Consider the following 21,459-nt stretch of genomic DNA (forward strand, 5'->3'; position numbering starts at 1 on the left):
TATAATTATCATTATTATTATTATTTTTGCTTTTTATTTCATATGATTTTACCTTTTTAGATACTAATTTTACTCTCTCTTCCTATAGGTACGGCATCAAGCTTGTGTTGGCGTGTGATGCCGATACGCATTACATGTGTAATGCGATTGTTTATTTGGGGAAGGCCACAGTCAGAGTGCCGAGAGGACAGACGTTGGGAGAAGTTTTCACTACGGAGCTTGTGCGACCTTTTCGCCGAAAGGGTCGCACATTGACGACTGATAACTTTTTTACAACATTATCTCTTGCCTCATCACTCTCTGATGATGGCATGTATTTGTGTGGCACCATTCCCCCTAAACCTTACATTCCTAAGGAAGTTCATGAGTGTGTGCTTCCCGTCAAGGACTCAGTGGCCGTGTTCAATTACGAACACAATTTGACTCTCCAGTGTCAGCAAGTCAGCAGGACAAAGAAGGTGATGCTGTTGAGTTCCCTGCAATATGATCCGTCTGAAATCGAAAGACTTAAGACAGATATTCAGATGTTTTATAATGCAACAAAAGGGGGTGTAGACACATTCGATCAGTTGTGTTCTACAGCAAATTGTATTCGTAAGACACGACGCTGGCCCCTTTGTCTTTTTTACGGGATATTGAACATAATTATGGTTAATTCTTTTATTCTGTATTCGTCCATGCCATCATCAAAGTTGAGTAGGCGAGGGTTCCTCAAGGAGCTCGCCATGGAATTGTGTACTCCCCAAGTAAGTCATCGGTACTATACGTTGACCAACTTGTCAAAGCCCTTGCGCGTTCTGATGGCAGATACGTATGGGCTGGCTGACACGCAGCAGCAGCAGGGACATCTTCCTGCCATTGGCCATGTCAAGCTGCGCAAGCGTGTTCGCTGCCAAAGTTGCCCATCTAGACAAGACCACAAGACGAATACAGCATGTTTGCGATGCAACGGGCCCGTCTGCCTACAGCATCAAACTGTCTTGTGTCCGAAGTGTGTGCCTCGTACGTAGGTAAGTTACATCGTGAAACTTTTTTATTACTTGTTTGCATAAATGCTATAATTTTGATCTTTACAAAATATATATCATCCATTTTTTACCTAAAATACTGCAATAATTTTTTTTTATATTATTGTCGATATTTCCAAATTTTCTAAATTATTCCATTTTCGAAATATTTCTTTTTAGGTCAGATTTGTTTTTGATGACTGCAAAATAATTTTCAAACATCCAGCAAGCCACCATGATAGTTTTATGCAAATCCACACATAATTAGATGGCTAAATAACACATTGAAAATTGCATTCCATTCCTCCATTTCAGGTAGCAAATTTGGCCGTCGCACTTGTCGTGGGTGGGGGCCATATACTGTACATATCCGTTAGGTAAGTTGCATACCGCTACATATTCTTGTTCTATATAGAATTTGTGATATTCTGGAAGATTTTCATGCATAAATATCATATCTTATAGTAGTTACAGCCATTTTTATAAGAAATTTTCATGGTAAAACTAGGAGGTCGACAAATGACCTTTACATTACAGTAAGTTTTTTAGGTCAATTTTTTTTTTATGACTGCAAAATTATTTTCAAACATCCAGCAAGCCACCATAATAGTTTTATGCAAATCCACGCATAATTAGATAACTAAATAACACATTGAAAATTACATTCCATGGTAAAACGAGGAGGTCAACAAATGACCTTTACATTAGAGTAAGTCTTTTGGGGTAGATGTTTTTTTTGATGACTGCAAAATAATGTTCAAACATACAGCAATCCACCATAATAGTTTTATGCAAATCCACGCATAATTACATTCCATTCCTCCATTTCAGGTAGCAAATTTGGTCGTCGCACTTGTCGTGGGTAGGGGCCCATATACTATACATATCCATTAGGTAAGTTGCACACTGCTATATATTCTTGTTCTCTATAGAATTTGTGATATGCTGGAAAATTTTCATGCATAAATATCATATCTTATAGTAGTTAAAGCCATTTTTATAAGAAATTTTCATTGTAAAACGAGGATGTCAACAAATGACCTTTACATTAGAGAATGTGTTTTGTCAGATTTTTTATTTGATGACTACAAAATAATGTTCAAACATCCAGCAAGCCACCATAATAGTTTTATGCAAATCTACGCATAATTAGGTAACTAAATAGCACTTTGAAAATTATATTACATTCCTCCATTTCAGGTGGTAGATGTGGCCGTCGGAGTAAGCGTCGGTTGCGGCCATTTTGTTGGCAGATCCGAAAAGTAAGTTGCCATACCGCTATATATTCTTGTTCTCTATAGAATTTGCGATATTCTGGCAGATTTTCATGCATATATATCACTTCTTATAGTAGTTACAGCCATTTTTATAAGAAATTTTCATGGTGAAAATAGCAGGTAAAAAAGTGACCTTTAGATTTGGCCCCTGATATTACAGCTAATATCATCTTTGTCCAAATATTTTTACATAATTACATTTTAGGATAATATGACTTTATTCTGTATAAAATTCAGTCATTTAGGTACAAAAATAAAATTAGTGAAAATTTGCCTTTTTTTTAGGGCCAAAAAAATTTACCCTTTTTTTCTCTTTTCAGATTTTGACCTCTGTGGGTCCGACACCTTTTCTGACTGTGCCACATCGTAAATTGTAGTTTTAGGAAGGATTCCCTCAATTTATTTTATTTTATAGGCTATTTTGTATTTTTTATAAATATTTTTGTTAATTATTTTTTGTTATATACTTATTTTTTAAAAATATTTGTAATAAATATTAAATTTGTAGATGTGTATTATTTATCTTTTCAGTAGTATAGTATTATCTTTAAACTAATTTTAGAAACTATAATGTACAGCAAAACTGAAGTTACTGATTTTTGGCAAATTTTTCTAGACGCTCGGGTCGAGGCCGACCCACGAAACCTTTAACCAGGTAGCGAAATAGCGATACCTGTCCAGGGTTAACAGTAATAAATTCTCTATATTTTCCGTCCTTGAATAAAACTTCAAACTCAGGGTGACTTCTATATAGTTTAAATGCCCACTGCAGTTTGTTATTGTAATTAATCTCAAGTGAACGTGGAAAATACAATCACTTCCTTTCAGTGACTTGATTGTTAAAGCTCACCTGATCTTCGTTATCCTCATCAGAGGAGACGTCGGTATTTTTATTTTTTAATACAAGGTCTCTCCCACTCACCCTTTTCCTCTTATTAGCCAAGCCAATAGCATTTCGTTCCTCACAAATAATTGCTGTACCTCCTTGTGCTTCGACTCCTTGCGAGCTTTCCTTGTTTTTCCTCTTTTTCTTCTTTTTTTCTTCCTAAAAGGCTTGGTCATATGACCTGACTCACTACTCGTCAATGCTAAATCCTCACACACAACTCCATCGTCCACAATTATCTGATCATCCGAAAACATACCAGTAGGTTCATCGGGATGCAGCCGGTAGGGACAGTCAAGACTCTAGGGGTTTAAGGATCCCAATTCATGAGGTTTACGAGCGTCAGTAAACTATCGCCAGATAGTTTGTGACACCAATCGAGTTCGTTTACGTTGAGGCTTTTATCTCCGAAGGATGATTTGGGAGAAAAATTGCAATGCTTTTATCTTCAAATGAAAGTCTACTGTCTCATTTTTCATAGAGGTTTTTTAATGCTCTTTGATTCTGTGACTAGAAAGAGAGTCGGGAAGGGAAAACGACAGGGTGGATATGTTTATTTTTTTTAAAGCTTCGTACACTGATATATTTCATGTAAGCGAATAGTTAGAGAAGGTATTACTTAGAAAACTCTGATTGCCAGAAACTTTAAATTTATTCTCGTTTAATTTTGAAATATTTTTAATAGTTTATATATTATTCCAGCTAAAAGAACATTATTCCTTTAAGGTTTATTTCTTTGGAAAACATGTAGTTAGATAGAGAAACTGAATTGAAATACATATCTTCTATTTTTCTCTAACGAAACACATTTGCATTTCTGAAGAGTTCCTTTGTCACTAATAAATAATTTATTGTCTGTATAACTGTGAATTTCTCTTTAGTGATACATTCCAAAGTGCAACATCTGGATCTTTTGTTGCAATTATGAAGCAAGAGCAAATAACCTAAATACAATGATAAGCCAAAACGAACTTATTTTAATTATAGTACTTTAAAATTCCCCTTCGCCTCTCTTTCTCTCTCTCTCTCTCACTCTACTCCTAAGACTAACCCTAATCCCTGTAAATACAAAAAAGATAGGTAGCCTCTTCAATTACAAGGATAAGCTTCAAGATTTTATGTTGTCCAATGTAATCTATAAATATGAATGCCCAAGATGCCTTGGTACTTATATTGGCTCAACACGGAGATTGTTGCAAGTCCGTTATTATAGTCACATGGGACTCAGCTATAGGACGGGATCCAGGATATCGAATCCCGAACTCTCGAGTATTCGAACACATACCTCAAAATGCAAGATTCCTATGGAAAAAACACATTTTTCTATCCTTACCTCAACAACCCAAGCATCCTTTCTAACAACACTTGAGTCACTTTACATCAAACACCTATCACCTAATTTAAACAATTACGTCTCTGCCACTCCCTTTTCGTTGGCCTGAAGTGTAGTTCGGCTGGACCTCACGTTTCTAGTCATTCTGCTCTTCTTCTCTGAACTGATAGGTAGTCTTCTAATACTTATAAGCTTCTGTCAATAATTCATTTTTTTTGGATTGTATCTTTTACTTTATTTTACTGTTTTTTAAAAAGAATAAATTTTTATTCCAGACTGATGATGTGCCAATGTCTTGGGGCACGAAACGTCTCTTTAATAAATTGATCATGTGAGCTGTTGTCTTGCTGGAACCCCTGTTGGCAAAAAAACCTTTATATATATATATATATATATATATATATATATATATATATATATATATATATATATATATATATATATATATATATATATATATATATATATATATATATATATATATATATATATATATATATATATATATATAGCTCATACCCACATATATTTGCATCTTACAGATACTCTTGTTAAGTGTAGTGTACGTTTTAATGTATTATGTACAGTATGTATGAAATACAACTAACGAACAGAGATAGATGCATATGCAAAAGCACATTCAGATACAGAAAGATATCACACAAATTTGCATGATTAAAAGTGGTCGAACAAGAACAAAGACCAGGATATACGTATGGAAATGAGTTGCAAAAATTTGTATGACGGAAATTTTGTCATTTGGCGGGTCATGAACGAGAACTGTAGTTAAAACGGCAAATATTTATATTAAACACATGAATAGGGACTAAAAGTAACTACTTACATAGTTCTACAAACTGAAAGATTAATAATCTGAGAAACGCTGCATTTTTATGTTTACAATTTCGGTTCTAAACTGTCGTCTTATAGCCAATAACTTATTCTGAAAATCAGTATAATAAAAGAAACGGAATCTTTTCAGAAATTAAGCAGGCGTAAGCATATAAATTAAGTTAGTCTTAAAGGTAGTTATATTTTATTTTTAATTTAAAAATTCGATGGATGAAAGTAAAAGCTGTAGAGGACTATGAACTATAAAATATTCAGATAAATCTCATAATTCCTATTATGTCAAAGTGCATGTTGTTGTTTACCAGTTCCAATGAGCTTTCCAATTCCACTCTCTGATACAATGTTTTCACAGTTTGATCAAACAGTGGGTAAGCCGTATTCGAGTCTCGAACGAAATTTGGTGATTCAAGAATTTCCTTTGGATGTTAAGCCTTAAGGCTTGTTCAGTTTCGATATTTGTCCATCTTGAAGATATCAATAATAATAATAATTATCAGTTTAAAACAATCTGTATATATGTATACGACAATCATTAACATAGTACATATATCAGTGCATCTCTCTCTCTCTCTCTCTCCCTTGAGTAATGCATCTCTCTCTCTCTCTGGCAATTAATGCGCCTTAAGCATCGCTTTTTAAACTTCATTTTAGACTCCGCCATCGAGTCCTGCTCTAAAGCCCAAAGGATTCAGAAATTTCTTGCCCCACTCTACCCACAAACTAAATATGTACGTGACAAATTCATAATTGGTATACATAAATTTCTCCTCCAGAACTCATATCAGTAAAACCGAGAATAAACGCTAAATATTGCACATTTATCGTGTATGCTTGTTATTTTGTGACGTTATTATTATCGTTCTTAATCTGTAGTTCAAAAAGTCAGGTTTTAGAAACATCAAATTCTCGGTGGATAAATAAGACTGGATAACTAACGTTTATGAGAAACAACCCGTCTCCATTCTGACCTAAAAAAAGAAAAAAAAAAAAACACTAAAAAAAAGAGGAAAGAGAAAAAGGCAGAAATCCTCTCCAGAGAGAGTTCACAAAGGTCATTAATTAAGGCATAAAAAAAGGTCAAGGTTTTTCTGAAATTATAATGTTCAATTTTATGCAATGGGTCCTAGAACAAGGCAGATGTTTGCATGGGAGGTTTCCCTAATGAAAGAGATTTCACTAATTAAAGACTTCAATCGCCTTTCAGTCATTTATGCAAGGATCTAGTTTTGGACTACGATATTCGAACGAGTATGGAGAATTCAACAGATAAAATGTATTGTAATTAAGAAATTCTTGGTAAAATAAGTTTCTCATTAGTGCATTACTACCCTGATATTATTCCTCCTTGCATTTGAATACGTTTTTGGTTTTTATCTATTAGTTAATTAATACATTTCTTTTCAATAAGCGAGATCTCTTCTTTCTGTAACTACGTGTCTTTCTGTTGAGTAGAATTTTTTTTATTGAGCAAACTTGTCGAGAAATAACTGAAAAGTGGTGGAAAAGTCCGTTTTCGTATCTCTTGCTCTTACTTCTATGCTGTTTTCTATTTTATCTGGCAAACTCCTTATCTTGTGGAAGTTCCATTAATCATACTAAAGCCCCCCTCTCTCTCTCTCTCTCAAAACAGAGCTCGAGTAACTTCGTCATATTGCATTTTCACGATAAGTTAGTCGAGTGTGTGCTTATGATATCCAGAAACGATAGAAAAAGCAAAGAACGAGAGCAAGAGAAAGCAAGATAATTCTACGTATCAAGACTTCCTCGCACAAAGAAAGGATAAAATTGCAAGGCGGAGATTGGGAAGGGATTTAGATTTGACATTCAATTACTGTCCAGAAGTTTCCAGAACTATTCGACTTGAGTTTCCTTTTTATTATCGGCACAGGAGTACGATAAAATCTTTGGATCTCAATTTTGTGATCATTAAGTAATCTAACAATATTATTTTTTAGTCGTTTTAGTGTAAGGTAATTCCGAGATTACTTTGAATCCAGTAAATACATTTGCTTTATTTTTTAAAGCAATTCAAATATATATACAATTCAATGGTTACGTAAAAAAGCAGTTAGATGGGAAATTTATGCCCCAATGAAAAAGTAGCTAAGCGATGTGTTATCAAGGGTCATGGAAACATACTGATATGTCACAGAGATGGTTTGGGCATGTAGTAAGAACGAGAGAGACAAAAAGTTAAAAAGGTTTTTGTAGGGTATAGTATATTCACTTTTGTCTTTCAATATGGTGGGCTCATGTGGAAGCTATAAGTTTACTTCTTGAGATTTCTTTCTATTTAGTAAAGCGTTCATCAAATCAGGGAAAAGCTGGTTACAAATTTTCGATCACTCTCTTTTTGTCTTTGGTTGTCATTCACTTGTGATGATAAGGAAATATTCTCTGCCAGAAATGGCATCTTCACTACAGACAAGATTCGATGCTTCTGTTAGTAATGAATTAAGGATATATTACAATCCACGATACTGGCTTACTTTTAGAACAGGACCAGCGTTGTTCAACTGACGCCGAAGTTTAATAATAATGATTCAACTTGATATTAAACATCACATTTTTCTTTCATGTTGCATTTCATTTAAACGTCTTCACTTCCTAAAGATTTTATATTGCATTGTAAATTCAATTGTTACAAATAGGAATTATCTTTTCGTTTTATTATTATATAATTTCGGATAGCAATAAGAATCTCTTGTATCATCAACCTTAACTCATTTCAGAGTAACCCTAATGTACAGAGAGAGAGAGAGAGAGAGAGAGAGAGAGAGAGAGAGAGAGAGAGAGAGAGAGAGAGAGAGAGAGAGAGAGAGAAAGAGAGAGAGACGAGAGAGAGAGAGAATGAGGAGAGAGAGAGAGAGAGAGAGAGAGAGAGAGAGAGAGAGAGAGAGAAGAAGAGCACCAATGAGAGACCAAGGATGTTAGTCTAGAGGTTTGGTATATCTTCTATATACTAAATCACAATGATTTTTAATGATTTCAAGTATAAAAAAACAGGTCAAGTTTCTTTACTTTTTTGTGATATCGGTAGTGATTTTGTTCAGTCATTTGTAAATGCTACTCTCTGTCTGTTTCTCTACGCTTGTTAGTTTGTGTGTGTGTGTATTTGTTTGCTTAGCAAACACATACCCCTCATCGCAAGTTACACAAAAACTTGAGGTATCATGTTTAGTGAAAAATAGCCGACTAATGACAGAAACACTCTGGCAAGAGAGCCGTGGAGAGGCGATAACAGACTAATTATACCACCAGACCCTCATGTTAGGCTCAGACTTCAAATCCGTAGAACATCCGGGATTCCAAGTGTCAGAAATTTATGAGACTAAGAAAAAAAAAAAAAAACTAACTAACAGCCTCAGGATAAATCTAGTAAGATGAGCAATGTCGCAATGGAATCTCGTAGTCAGGACAAGTTTATTTAAAGAAAAATTTTACTGAACTTCCAAAATTTGGAAGTTCGCCTTAAAATCAATAAAGCTTTTGGCTAATTTTGGCAAAGGAAACATGTGACTGGTGTATTAAAGTCCTTGAAATATCATACACTTTTATTTAAAAAACTCAAACCCCAATGCAATATCATACACTTCATTTAACGGCTCTAACAAGGCATACGCACGTTATATACATATGAAAAGTCATACTCATCATGTCTACGTACACATAAAGATGGTCCTTCGTGTTGCAAGTGAATTACAAAGGATATTTATGATGAAATTACGAACTATTTATTAAAGGCTCAACTATCGGCAGAATAATAACAAGAAAAAGTAGACATGAATAAGTCACAGTGGCCAAACAACTAATCTTTAAAACGACTTAAAAAAAAAAGAGGGGAATTAATCTTTCGCCGGACAGAAATAAAGCCCCAAAAATGAGCTTCCTTCTGCCCGAAGTTGTCAAATGTTCTCGGTATGACAAAGACGACAACGATTGACTTTCACAAGTTCCGGTAAGATGACCCAACAGATCGAATGAAACTAAGGAGGATCTCTTCAGACGACTTTGATCTCAGGAGGTGCCAGGTGGTGGAAGATACAGGGGACCCTCCGAAGTGAGAGAGGGAAGAGAGTTGGCGGTTATACTCAGGTTGGCTGCTCTTTTATCTATGTAGAAGAGCAAATGCAGGAGTTGACAATGAGATCAAGAGTTTCGTTGCCGTTAGAACTTCCAAAAAATCCCTGATTATAAAGGATTAGAATCGTGGCAAGATGATCAATGGTTTTTAAGGATTCTAAAATCCAACTTGTATTTTCTAAACACCACATTGTGGGATTATCAGCATTAGAACGAGCAAGTGAACGAAAACTAGCCGACTTTGGCGAACCAAAGATATCTCAACCTTAAAGAAATACCTTCGTTTCAATCAGCTTACTTTTAGACTTTTGTGTAATGGGTAAACGTATTTGTATGGACATATCGGTAAGGACCACAGCAGTGTATAGGTGAATCCATAGGTGCATTCAGTACACCATACGCTTCTTGCTCCGATCACTGATCATTTGGGTATTGGCGCAATGAGTAAAGTAATGTTTTTCTATCAACTGGTTGTCACTCAAAGTAGGAATCCAACACAGATGTTATTTAAATACTAAAATTATTTGGGATGTGTGCAAAACGATTGCCAAGTTGTTCCATTTATTCTCTTCTATTGTCGTAAGATAGTTAGTGCCACTAGTGTATCAGCCTTCCTCTCTATCAAGCTGAGAGGAGGCACAGGTTCGAATCCTTGCCATGAGAGATTTACGTATCATGCAAAATCCCTTGGGGTATCAGTCATTCCTATGGTAATGAAAATTCGATATTAAAGGGTATTTGCGTGTTTTTGGAAGCATTTCTCAGGAAATTGAGCCATAATTCAGTACCGATGGAATAATCTTGTTGGAGGTGTAGTTGTTGTTAGTGAGAAAATTATATAATTCTTGCCGTTGATTTTTAGAATTCCATGTTCCCCTTGCCGGAGCAAATCTGGGGTTGCAGGAGATTATTCTTGAGTGTTTGTGAAACCTTCAGTCTGTGCCCGAGTGCTTGGCTAATTGTTATCATTGTTTGGTTATCCATTCCACGAGCTTGACTACTCCTAATCTGCCGTTTACTTTCTCTGTGTGTTTGTGGACACGAAACGTCTTTTCCTCTCATTCAGACATGTCTATAAGATTTGCCTCTTACACTCGAAAAATAATTATTGTCCGTTATTTTGGGCAATTACCATAGCCACATAAACACTTCAGTCTTGTTTTTCAAATAAATAAAATACTTTTTATTTTTAGAACATTTTTATTACAAATGCCAGGAAATTCTTTCTTGCATCGAATATAGTTCAGCCTCAAAAACAATATTGGAAGCAACAAAACAAGTCCCAGATATATAGTATTTCCGACTTCTGGTCAGGAGGGAATGCAGGCAATGCTCCGTGGAATACAGACTTTCGCTTTTTTCAATTGTGAAATCCGTAAATTTCTCAGATACAATTGGCGGGAAAAGAAATTTTGTGCTGGTTCTGTTCTTTTGTCTCTCTCTTCCCCTCAGAACATCATTTCCAGGATTTTTTTTTTCTTAATTACCAGGTTGCATTTCTCTCTCTCTCTCTCTAAAATTGTGTTATCTATGAGGTTTATGTTGCTTTTGTATTCACATAATAATTTTTGTTGTTTAAAGACCCCGATCTTAGTTTAGTAAGTAGTAAGATTAATGTCTTAGCCAATGTTACCATGTTCCTTTATTATTACCGTAACAATAGTTCGTAATTCCTCTAGTAACGCTCTATTTTGCTTTCAAGGCGCTTGAATATTTATCTTAGATTCTGCAACGTTTTACCCTTGCAATACCTCGTAAGGTATGACTGTTGTTGTACAGCTGAAGGGTTTTAAGTGTATATCAACAGTAGTACACTGTGATTTAGACACAAGGAAGGAATTTTCCTTCATAGTCTTCATTATTATTGTTATTAAATTATATTTTCTTTATCTAAAAGAGCCCCTTCATTAATGTCTGATGTAAGAATATAGTTATTGGCATCTGATGAATAGCAGTTTGTCTATTTTCCTAACAATTCTATTCTCTGTTAGGCGAAGGTTGTTCAATAACTGTCCAATATTCATTTCCTCAAAGGGAGAGCATGGACGCACTCAGAAACATAATTATTTTACTAATGTGAATATATAATTACTTATAAACGTGGAAAATAAAAGGCCTCAGTGCAAATCTAATCAACAAGGTCGTCAAGAAAGTCGGAGCTTTACCGCATTATGAACGAGCAGATTCATAATTGAGAGCTTCTTTGACCTCTATTTAAGACATTTCTCGAAGTTCATCGAAACGCTCAACACAGCATTATATCTTTCTCTGTGTTTTTACCTAACTGTGGTTAAATGTTACTCAAATGAAAACACTCCTGAGTATGTCCATACTCTCCCTTTGATGAAATGAATATTTGAGTATGACCATACTCTCCCTTTGATGAAATGAATATTTGAGTATGACCATACTCTCCCTTTGATGAAATGAATATTTGAGTATGACCATACTCTCCCTTTGATGAAATGAATATTTGAGTATGACCATACTCTCCCTTTGATGAAATGAATGCGTGATTATAAAGATTTTAAAACTTTAAGATAAATGAAAACTGTGCCTTAAGGTCTGGATTATATTTTCCTTAATTATTCTTTTACGCAGGCTAAGTTTTAAGGTGACAGGAAATTTACTGTTTCAAACTTTTTATCTAAATCTCGGAAACCCAGGTAGATGAAATCCACTGGTCATATAATGGCAATACCTCCATTGAAGGTGATATCTTTACTTCAGTTAACAAAAAGAGAAACACGTTCCACAGGCCAAACATAGAATGCGGCTGTAGGACATTATCAGTATTGTGTTCTGTTTAATTCATGGGTGCATTTTATTGATAAATCACGGCCAAAATAGATAATTTTAAAGTTGTATGAAGTAATGAATAGTAAAGATGCAGGTTGCATGAAATTGAAATATAAATGATTTCCAAGTTAAATGAAATATTGTTTTTTGTATGAGTTTACGGCCGGGGTGATTTGTAACTAAATGAACGAATGCATTTTCATTTTTCACCTGTATTGCAGCTGGCAAACATGAATACTGGAAACTTCAGTGTATAATACACACACGCACACACACATATATATATGTATATATGTATAAATATATATATATACACACATATATATATAATGTATATATATATATATATATATATATAGATATATATATTATATATGTACATATACCTATACCTATATAAATAAAGGTATAAGCCACGAAAGAGTCGAAAGATCTTGCAGAAACCTCGTTGTTTATTTTTCCTTCGTGGCTTATACCTTAATTTATGGATTTATCACGTTCCAAACTTTCGTGATTCAGTTATACATATATACCTATATATATCATATATGTGTGGCCGCGACGTCGATTCTCGGGCATTCCATTGAGGAGTCAGAGATGTTTTATTCTAATAATACGTAATCTGCATGCACTTTCGTCAGAAAGTAACGGTTTCCGTTTTCCCTAAAACAGTAATTGCAATTTATATCGCAAAAAGTTACATTTCAATAAGGATATTCCATAAGAATCCTTGGTGCCTGCACCAAATCAAGTAATACTAGGTAATCAACCAAGGTCTGTATCCTTACAACCGATATTCTTTAATTAAAGTTGATGCAATAATCTGACGATGTCTTACTTAGAACAGTTTTCCTGTTAGCACTATTAATACTGATGCTTGATTAGGGTCAGCATGTTCCTTTTTCTTGTTTTTTTTTCGCCTTATATTGTTGTTTAATTATGTAACTATTTGTTTGTTGAGTAACCTGTACTGTAGTTCGTATACTTTTCCTCTCCATATATTATTTTTAACATACAAGAACTACATAAGTTTTGCGAGACCGGAGGACCTGTGATAAATTTGACATTTCCACTTTCGTTCCCAAGAGTTCTCTCTCTCTCTCTCTTCTTTTGCCATTGATTGTCCCTAAAGTCACAGGAGCTTTCTGTATTAGAAGAGTCAATTCTTAGTCTGAGAGGGAGTCCTCTATAACCGGCAATCGATTTGCAAGATCTCCATATATGCTCTGCTTTTAGAGCGCATTGATTCTCGTCGTATCATATTCAGTTATATATATATTTAATGCTTATATGATGGACTTGAAGCTAATTTCCAGTGCAGCTCTGTGAAACTTCTATTTCTTTGGCATAAGACATCGGAATCGATAATCAATTATATTTATTCAATTCCGCTTCTTTGGCATGAGCCCTGTGAATCGATAATCAGTTATATTTATTCAATTCCATTTATTTGAACATGAGCCATCTAAATCGATAATCAATTATATTTATTCAATTATCACCAACTGATGCACGACACTAATGTTCTCTGACGACAAAAATAATATTATCATTAGTAGCTGATGGAAAGTACAAGAATAAGATATTATAAATCCTTTGAAATGTTTAATTTCAGTATATCCTACATCAAAAAATTTATTCATTGAGACTTTCCTAGATTTTTAGGACAAATTTTATCACCATTCACTGTGGGCACTCCGTCGGAGCCGAAAAAAAAGTGACAGTCCATTTGCGCTTTCAGTTGGGGTGTTATTAATTAAGCTGTCAGTGAGTTAACTAAATATCACTTAATTTCTTTACGAACTAGATGTGCACCTAATTAATGATAATTTTATTAGGAATGTCGCGTTCAAACGTGTACGTGCATATAACCAGCTCTTCCCTTAAGATTATAGTTAAATAACAATTTTGCCTATTTGCATTTCAAATCTATACACCACAGAACTATTCTACTTAAGGGCAAGCACCATCACTCGTTTTAAGTAAAACTGCAGCCTATAAATGTAATTACTGTGGTAACAAATTGCTTAGTATTTGATACAATAAATACATATTAAATTGTTAAACTAGAAAAAATAAAATAACTGCCATTTTAAAGCAACTGTGTGATGTTTACCTCACCTGTCAACAGCTTCGTTTCTACGGCGACCCAGTACCAGCTATCCATTGCCACCATGTCCGTCAATCCCGTCGCCTAATCTCTTCATCAATCCAACACACAGTTTGATAGAGCACAGTTAAACCGCTATAAGAAACACTGAAAGTTTCCGTGACAAAAGCAGTGACGAAAATAACGCCTGATGTTGTCGTGGTACGGAAGCAGTCTCGTATACAGTTTGTTATTCAAGGATGATGAACTCTGAAGAGCGGAACAGCGCCTTCATTCCTCTGCCAAGGAGTAAACAGGCCCCCTAAACAATTGTTTTTACTTTTTACTGTAAACTTCACGAGTATTAGTACATTTTTTAAAGCTTCGATTTTCTTAACCGTGGCATTCTAACTATCCTTTTACGATGCATGGAAAAAAATATCGAAGGAATATTGCGAAACGATGACAATGAATTGCACTCGTGATCGTTTTTACGCCCGCCCAACTGAATTTCTGATTCATTAAAATTACTTCCCTCTAATAGCATTATCTATTGAATCTAGTAACGTTTCCCATACTTAAATATAAAAAAATAGTCTTCCAGGGCAGCTACTGTACACGCGAGACTGTATTATGACCAAGCACAATTTTATTCCAAATGAATTCAGAAACCTAAACTTTATGGCAGGCTTTACCGAATCATCCTACCAAAGAAACTTTCTCATACATATAAACCAGTGCCTAACTCAGCCTCCTACATTGCATTTGCTTAGTCTGATAGGTGAAACCATCTTACGATCAAATTCAACATAAATGTATTTCCTAATCACGGAAAACGCGAGTATTCGAGCCCCTGTGGCCGAAAATCTGTTAAACAGGTTTAAGAGACAAAATGCTTGCTATTGGCGTCAGTACACCCAAAACTCATGTCATCTTCACTCATGTGAGTTGTAGCCCAGATTCAATTCAAAACTTCGTTGGTTATGGATGACTTTCAAAATTTTAATGTCATTCTTTCACATGTAGGTACACCAGCCTCGATAAATCATACTTACTTTTTATGCTCTTTATCTAGACCATTGAATTTAAATACTTAACACTCACAGGCCTGTCAATTGTGATAACAGTTATATATATATATATATATATATATATATATATATATATATATATTATATACGTTATATTGTATGTATTATATATATATAAATACACACATATATATAATAATAATACCAGGGCTTGAACGAAGAATCGTCTTCATTAGTTGCGACTAGTTTCGGAGATTTACATTCCTCCGTCATCGATAATGGCATATAAGTTACGATAAAATCAGTGAAGTAATAAACCAAAATAAACTCACACAATTATAAGATACAATAACCTAAACCCGCAGCAAAATCTTAAAATATAGAGAAATACTCAATGTTTGTTGTCAAAGAGAGCAGAAAAAAGAAGTCTAAAACCAGACCTTTCATTATTACAAAGAGAGGGTTTATCTCTTATGGTATATAGTGACTCAACCACTCCGAGCTCCATTTCGTTGGTTCTGCAAGTAAGGATTGAAAAAGAATCTAAATTTAAAGGATGGTCATATTCTTCAGTGTTGACGAATAGCAGTAAATGGTTGTTTGCTTAATGGCCTATTCGTCCTAATAGATCTCCCGAGATGTTCGGAGATGCAAACCCTGAACTGCCGCTTTGATTTTCCAATGTATGCACATTATACTACAGCAGTGACACTTGTATTTATATAAACAATAGATGACTGCAGCTCAGTATCACATTCTTGAACCTGAAGAATGTATGCAATGGAGATTTTTGCTTAAATAATAAACGAATGTGTATTTGTGGGTAGAATTCTTGCAAAAGTTTGATTAACATTTTCTTAACATTAAAGTAATTTGTATTCCATTATTACTTTATATTGATTTTAAGTGTAACTTATATTCCATTACTGATTGACCGATGACGGAGGAATGTAAATCTCCGAAACTAGTCGCAACTAATGATGATGTTCTACAATCAAGCCAAGGTTTCAATATTTATTACTCGTCTCCGATTTCCCCGGAGCTGTTCTATTGCTGATATATATATATATATATATATATATATATATATATCTATATATATATATATATATAATGTGTGTACATATGATATATATATATATATATATAGATATATATTATATATATATATGTGTGTTCATCTATATATATATATATATATATATATATAAATAAAGGTATTTTTGCCACGAAGGAAAAAAATGAAAAAACGAGTTAGCCGAGTACTTTCGGTCCTATTCGGACCCTTTACTGAGGCATACTGATTTTACAAAGAACACCATAGTCAAAAGAAGGCTTAATATACAAACTGACACTACCAAATTGGCCATAAGGGCGATTTTCACTCTACAGAGAGGAGGAGGAGTCATAGGCTAGCCACACCTTGAAGGAAACCCGCAGTAAACAAGTGATTCTTCCAGAAAAACAGTACATTTTGAAAACAACACGGGAGCATATACAATTTAATATCATGAATTTTTACACAAATTTTCCCAACAAAAATTATTATTAATGAAAAGACGAAAGAAAATATAAATATATATATATATATCGAGCAAGAGAAAGAGGGAGAGAGAATATCGAACCGAGAGAGAGAGAGAGAGAGAGAGAGAGAGAGAGAGAGAGAGAGAGAGAGAGAGAGAGAGAGAATTAATAACTATATACATGTGGGACTAATTTATTAGTTGTTCATTTATTTTGAGGTCCTTCATAAACATCTTACAAATATATGGGTCCAAATGGTACATTCCCAGACTAAGATTTAGGTTGTTTTTATTAGTGATTTGTATAATTGCCGATTCCAGTAAATTTCTTGAAACATAATCATTAGATCTAGCAATTACCGAGGTGTCACCCCAATTAATACAATGAGATTTTTCACTCAGATGGATAAACAGTGCACTTGAAGTCTGGGCTGTTCTAACTGAATACATATGTTGCTTAATCCGAACACATAAATTTTTACTGGACTGACCAACGTAAAACGATGGGCAATCCTTACAAGGAATTTTGTAAATGATGTTATTTGTTACGGGACTATTCTTAATTAGTATATCTTTAATGGTATTGTTATAAGAGAACACTACATTAACATTAAACGATTTAAATATTGATTTTATGGTTTCAAATCCACGAAAATAAGGTAAGCTAAGTACATTTTTAGGGATTTCTTTTTCATTAATAGCAACATTATAAAACTTTTTATGAGCTTTTTGATAACATAAATCAATTAAATGAGGTGGGTAGCAGAGATCGTTTCCTATCTTTTTTATGTATTCTATTTCCTGGTCCAGGTATTGCGGACTCGTGATACGCAAAGCGCGTAGGAACATAGAAGAAAAAATTGAAATTTTAATATTAAGATGGTGGCCAGAGTAAAAATGTACATATGTTAAATTATTTGTGGGTTTTCTATAAATACTGAATTGGCATTGGAAAGATTCTCTATGTATTAATACATCTAGGTTAGGGATGACATTGTTATTTTATATTTCAACAGTGAATTTTATGGATGGCACTAAATTATTCAATTTAGACAGTAAATCATTTACATCGATACCACCAGGTAAGACTACTAAGATATCATCGACATATCGGTACCATTTTAAGGGGATAAGTGTGATATTCGGGAGGTGTTGTCTCTCAAAAAATTCCATATATAAGTTTGAAAGGAGAGGTGATAAAGGGTTATCCATGGCCATACCAAATATTTGTTGGTAATATTCTCCATTAAAAATAAATCTGCAATCACAAATACATAACTTAATTAAGGAAATTATGTGACTAACGGACATAGGCAATTCATGCAGTACAAGTTCATTACTTAAATATTCTAGCACAGAGTCAATAGGGACTTTTGTAAACAAAGAACATACATCAAAACTGACAAAAATATCGCTAGGGTTTAGTACAATGTTATTTAATTTTTCCACAAGATCAAGAGAATTCCGGATGTGTGAATTAGATACAGTTCCTAGTAGCGGGGATAACAGTTTAGTAAGATATTTAGATACTATGAGATTCAGAGTCTCTGTAACACGGTTTTTTGGACTTTGCTCCTTGTCAAAGCATCGGATGTAGCTGAAAGTTGACATATGTATATTTTACAACCACACACAAATTTTGTCAGCATTATCAATAACCTAAACCCGATAGTTTTGATTTTTATAGAGTAAAAATGAACTAGCCGACGCCATGGCCAATGATTACGAGCCAAGAGTCGAAAAACAGTCATTACGTAAGCAAGGTAAACAAACACCCTTTGACTAAATGTTGCCCCGCCCATCCACCAGACAGAAATGCCATCGGCTCTGAAACCCAAAGACTTTATGAATGGCGGAACGATACATAGATGTGGGTTGGGTATCAGTGCTAGGTAGTAATACTACCTAGCACTGATACCCAACCCACATCTATGTATCGTTCCGCCATTCATAAAGTCTTTGGGTTCAGAGCCGATGGCAGTTCTGTCTGGTGGAGGGGGGGCAACATTTAGTTCCAAGGGATGTTGTTCTACTTGCTTAACGTAATGGACTGTTTTTCGACTCTTGGCTCGTAATCATTGGCCATGGCGTCGGCTAGTTCATTTTTACTCTATAAAAATCAAAACTATCGGGTTTAGGTTATTGATAATGCTGACAAAATTTGTGTGTGGTTGTAAAATCAGTGCTAGCGTAGTAATACTACTGTAGCAGTAGTGCCGCAACAGTATAGCAGTAATATACATGAATTAAACGTTTAGACCAACTGCTGGGATCCTTGAGGATCATTTAGCACTTCTTACAACTACTCGAGAAATTAGTTTTTATAGCCAGAAGTTAAATTTCCTAATCCAACAATGCCCATGGTAGCCTTCAGTGTTATCCTGAATTATAACGAGGCGAAAGTGGGTGGAGCCTCATGAAGTCACCATTCTGACGATAATTATTGGTGAAGGTTAAAGCCAATATACGGTACCGGCTATTTTTTTTCAGTAAATAGGTAGATAGCCAATAAATAAAAATTGCTTGACATTGGATATAGCAGTTATCAAATCAAGCTTGTCTACTATGTTTTTGGTAATTACCAACTATTTCCTACATCTTGTCAATCTGATTGTGACCTATAAAGTAGACTGTAATTTCTTTGGAAACTTATTTTGGGAGTTAGACTAATAATCGAAGTGTTTTTGTATTTATTAACATATTTTGTTTGTTGTTCATTATGACAATTATCAGTGGGGAGGTTCCAGAATTCAGAAATGTGTACTGCTTTGCTTGTATTTGAATTTGTATGTCATTGTTGCCAGAGGTTTAGCCTTCGTTACGTATAGCCAATCATCCATCGAGAAAGAGGGAAGAAATGATGTCATAAGTTACGTAACGAGTGCGTTCGAAACCTTTTCTCTGAGTAAGTTGGCCCGTCTTCAAAAAAGGCCACTTTTACATTATAAGTACCAAATTTATTCAACCTACGTAGTGCAGAATACACTCAAAATTTATGTGTTGATATAATATGTATTCTGAATAAGCGTTATATTTATGAAATGCATAGATAAAAAGTTATTGCGAAAAAACCGTGTTACAGAGGCCCTGAATCTCATAGTAGTTTATAAGCAATTGATCCTACAGTACTAATAATTGGGCGCATAGGTTTGTTTTCCTTATGAGTTTTGACTAGGCCGTATAAATAAGGTAATGAGGGACACTTTACAGTTAACTGACACAAAAGTTCTTTTTTATCTTTAAGAATTTGTTTGATATTGATATTAAAGTTTTTTATTACTTGGTCCAACGGATTTTTTGCGAGTTTTTTGTAAGTTATTTCATCCTCTAGTAAAGTATGCATGCGTGATATGTAGTCAGTTTTGTCAAGAACCACTAAACTATTGGATTTATCAGCCTTGGTAATGTGTAAGCTATTATCATTCTTCAATTCTTTTAAACTTTTTCTGTAGCGAGCGGGGAAGTTATCTTCATGGTAGGCATGCGTAGCACTATATGTCATGCCTTTGATAATGTCTAAATGATTTTGTGGTAGATCACAGTATTTTTCAAACTTATATAGAGATGTCGCTATTGATAAAGCAGAGGGTTTGTTACAAATGAAGAAAGACAGTGCGCGCATTAGGCTTTGGGCTGTCTTTCTTCATTTGTAACAAACCCTCAGCTTTATCAATAGCGACATCTCTATATAAGTTTGAAAAATACTGTGATCTACCACAAATCATTTAGACATTATCAAAGGCATGACATATAGTGCTACGCATGCCTACCATGAAGATAACTTCCCCGCTCGCTACAGAAAAAGTTTAAAAGAATTGAAGAATGATAATAGCTTACACATTACCAAGGCTGATAAATCCAATAGTTTAGTGGTTCTTGACAAAACTGACTACATATCACGCATGCATACTTTACTAGAGGATGAAATAACTTACAAAAAACTCGCAAAAAATCCGTTGGACCAAGTAATAAAAAACTTTAATATCAATATCAAACAAATTCTTAAAGATAAAAAAGAACTTTTGTGTCAGTTAACTGTAAAGTGTCCCTCATTACCTTATTTATACGGCCTAGTCAAAACTCATAAGGAAAACAAACCTATGCGCCCAATTATTAGTACTGTAGGATCAATTGCTTATAAACTATCTAAATATCTTACTAAACTGTTATCCCCGCTACTAGGAACTGTATCTAATTCACACATCCGGAATTCTCTTGATCTTGTGGAAAAATTAAATAACATTGTACTAAACCCTAGCGATATTTTTGTCAGTTTTGATGTATGTTCTTTGTTTACAAAAGTCCCTATTGACTCTGTGCTAGAATATTTAAGTAATGAACTTGTACTGCATGAATTGCCTATGTCCGTTAGTCACATAATTTCCTTAATTAAGTTATGTATTTGTGATTGCAGATTTATTTTTAATGGAGAATATTACCAACAAATATTTGGTATGGCCATGGGTAACCCTTTATCACCTCTCCTTTCAAACTTATATATGGAATTTTTTGAGAGACAACACCTCCCGAATATCACATTTATCCCCTTAAAATGGTACCGATATGTCGATGATATCTT

General features: G+C 34.4%; 1 protein-coding gene across 1 annotated transcript in view; it reads left to right on the forward strand.

The window, feature by feature from the left end:
• LOC135211489 (uncharacterized) overlaps positions 1-21,459 on the forward strand; it is a 995,645-nt gene that overhangs the window by 907,864 nt on the left and 66,322 nt on the right. The window contains 3 exon segments of the mRNA XM_064244795.1: positions 89-1,002; positions 1,323-1,369; positions 2,208-2,269. Coding sequence (XP_064100865.1) covers positions 89-1,002; positions 1,323-1,369; positions 2,208-2,269 — 1,023 coding nt within the window.

Source organism: Macrobrachium nipponense, chromosome 4 (genome assembly GCF_015104395.2).
Source record: "Macrobrachium nipponense isolate FS-2020 chromosome 4, ASM1510439v2, whole genome shotgun sequence".
Lineage (NCBI taxonomy): Eukaryota > Metazoa > Arthropoda > Malacostraca > Decapoda > Palaemonidae > Macrobrachium > Macrobrachium nipponense.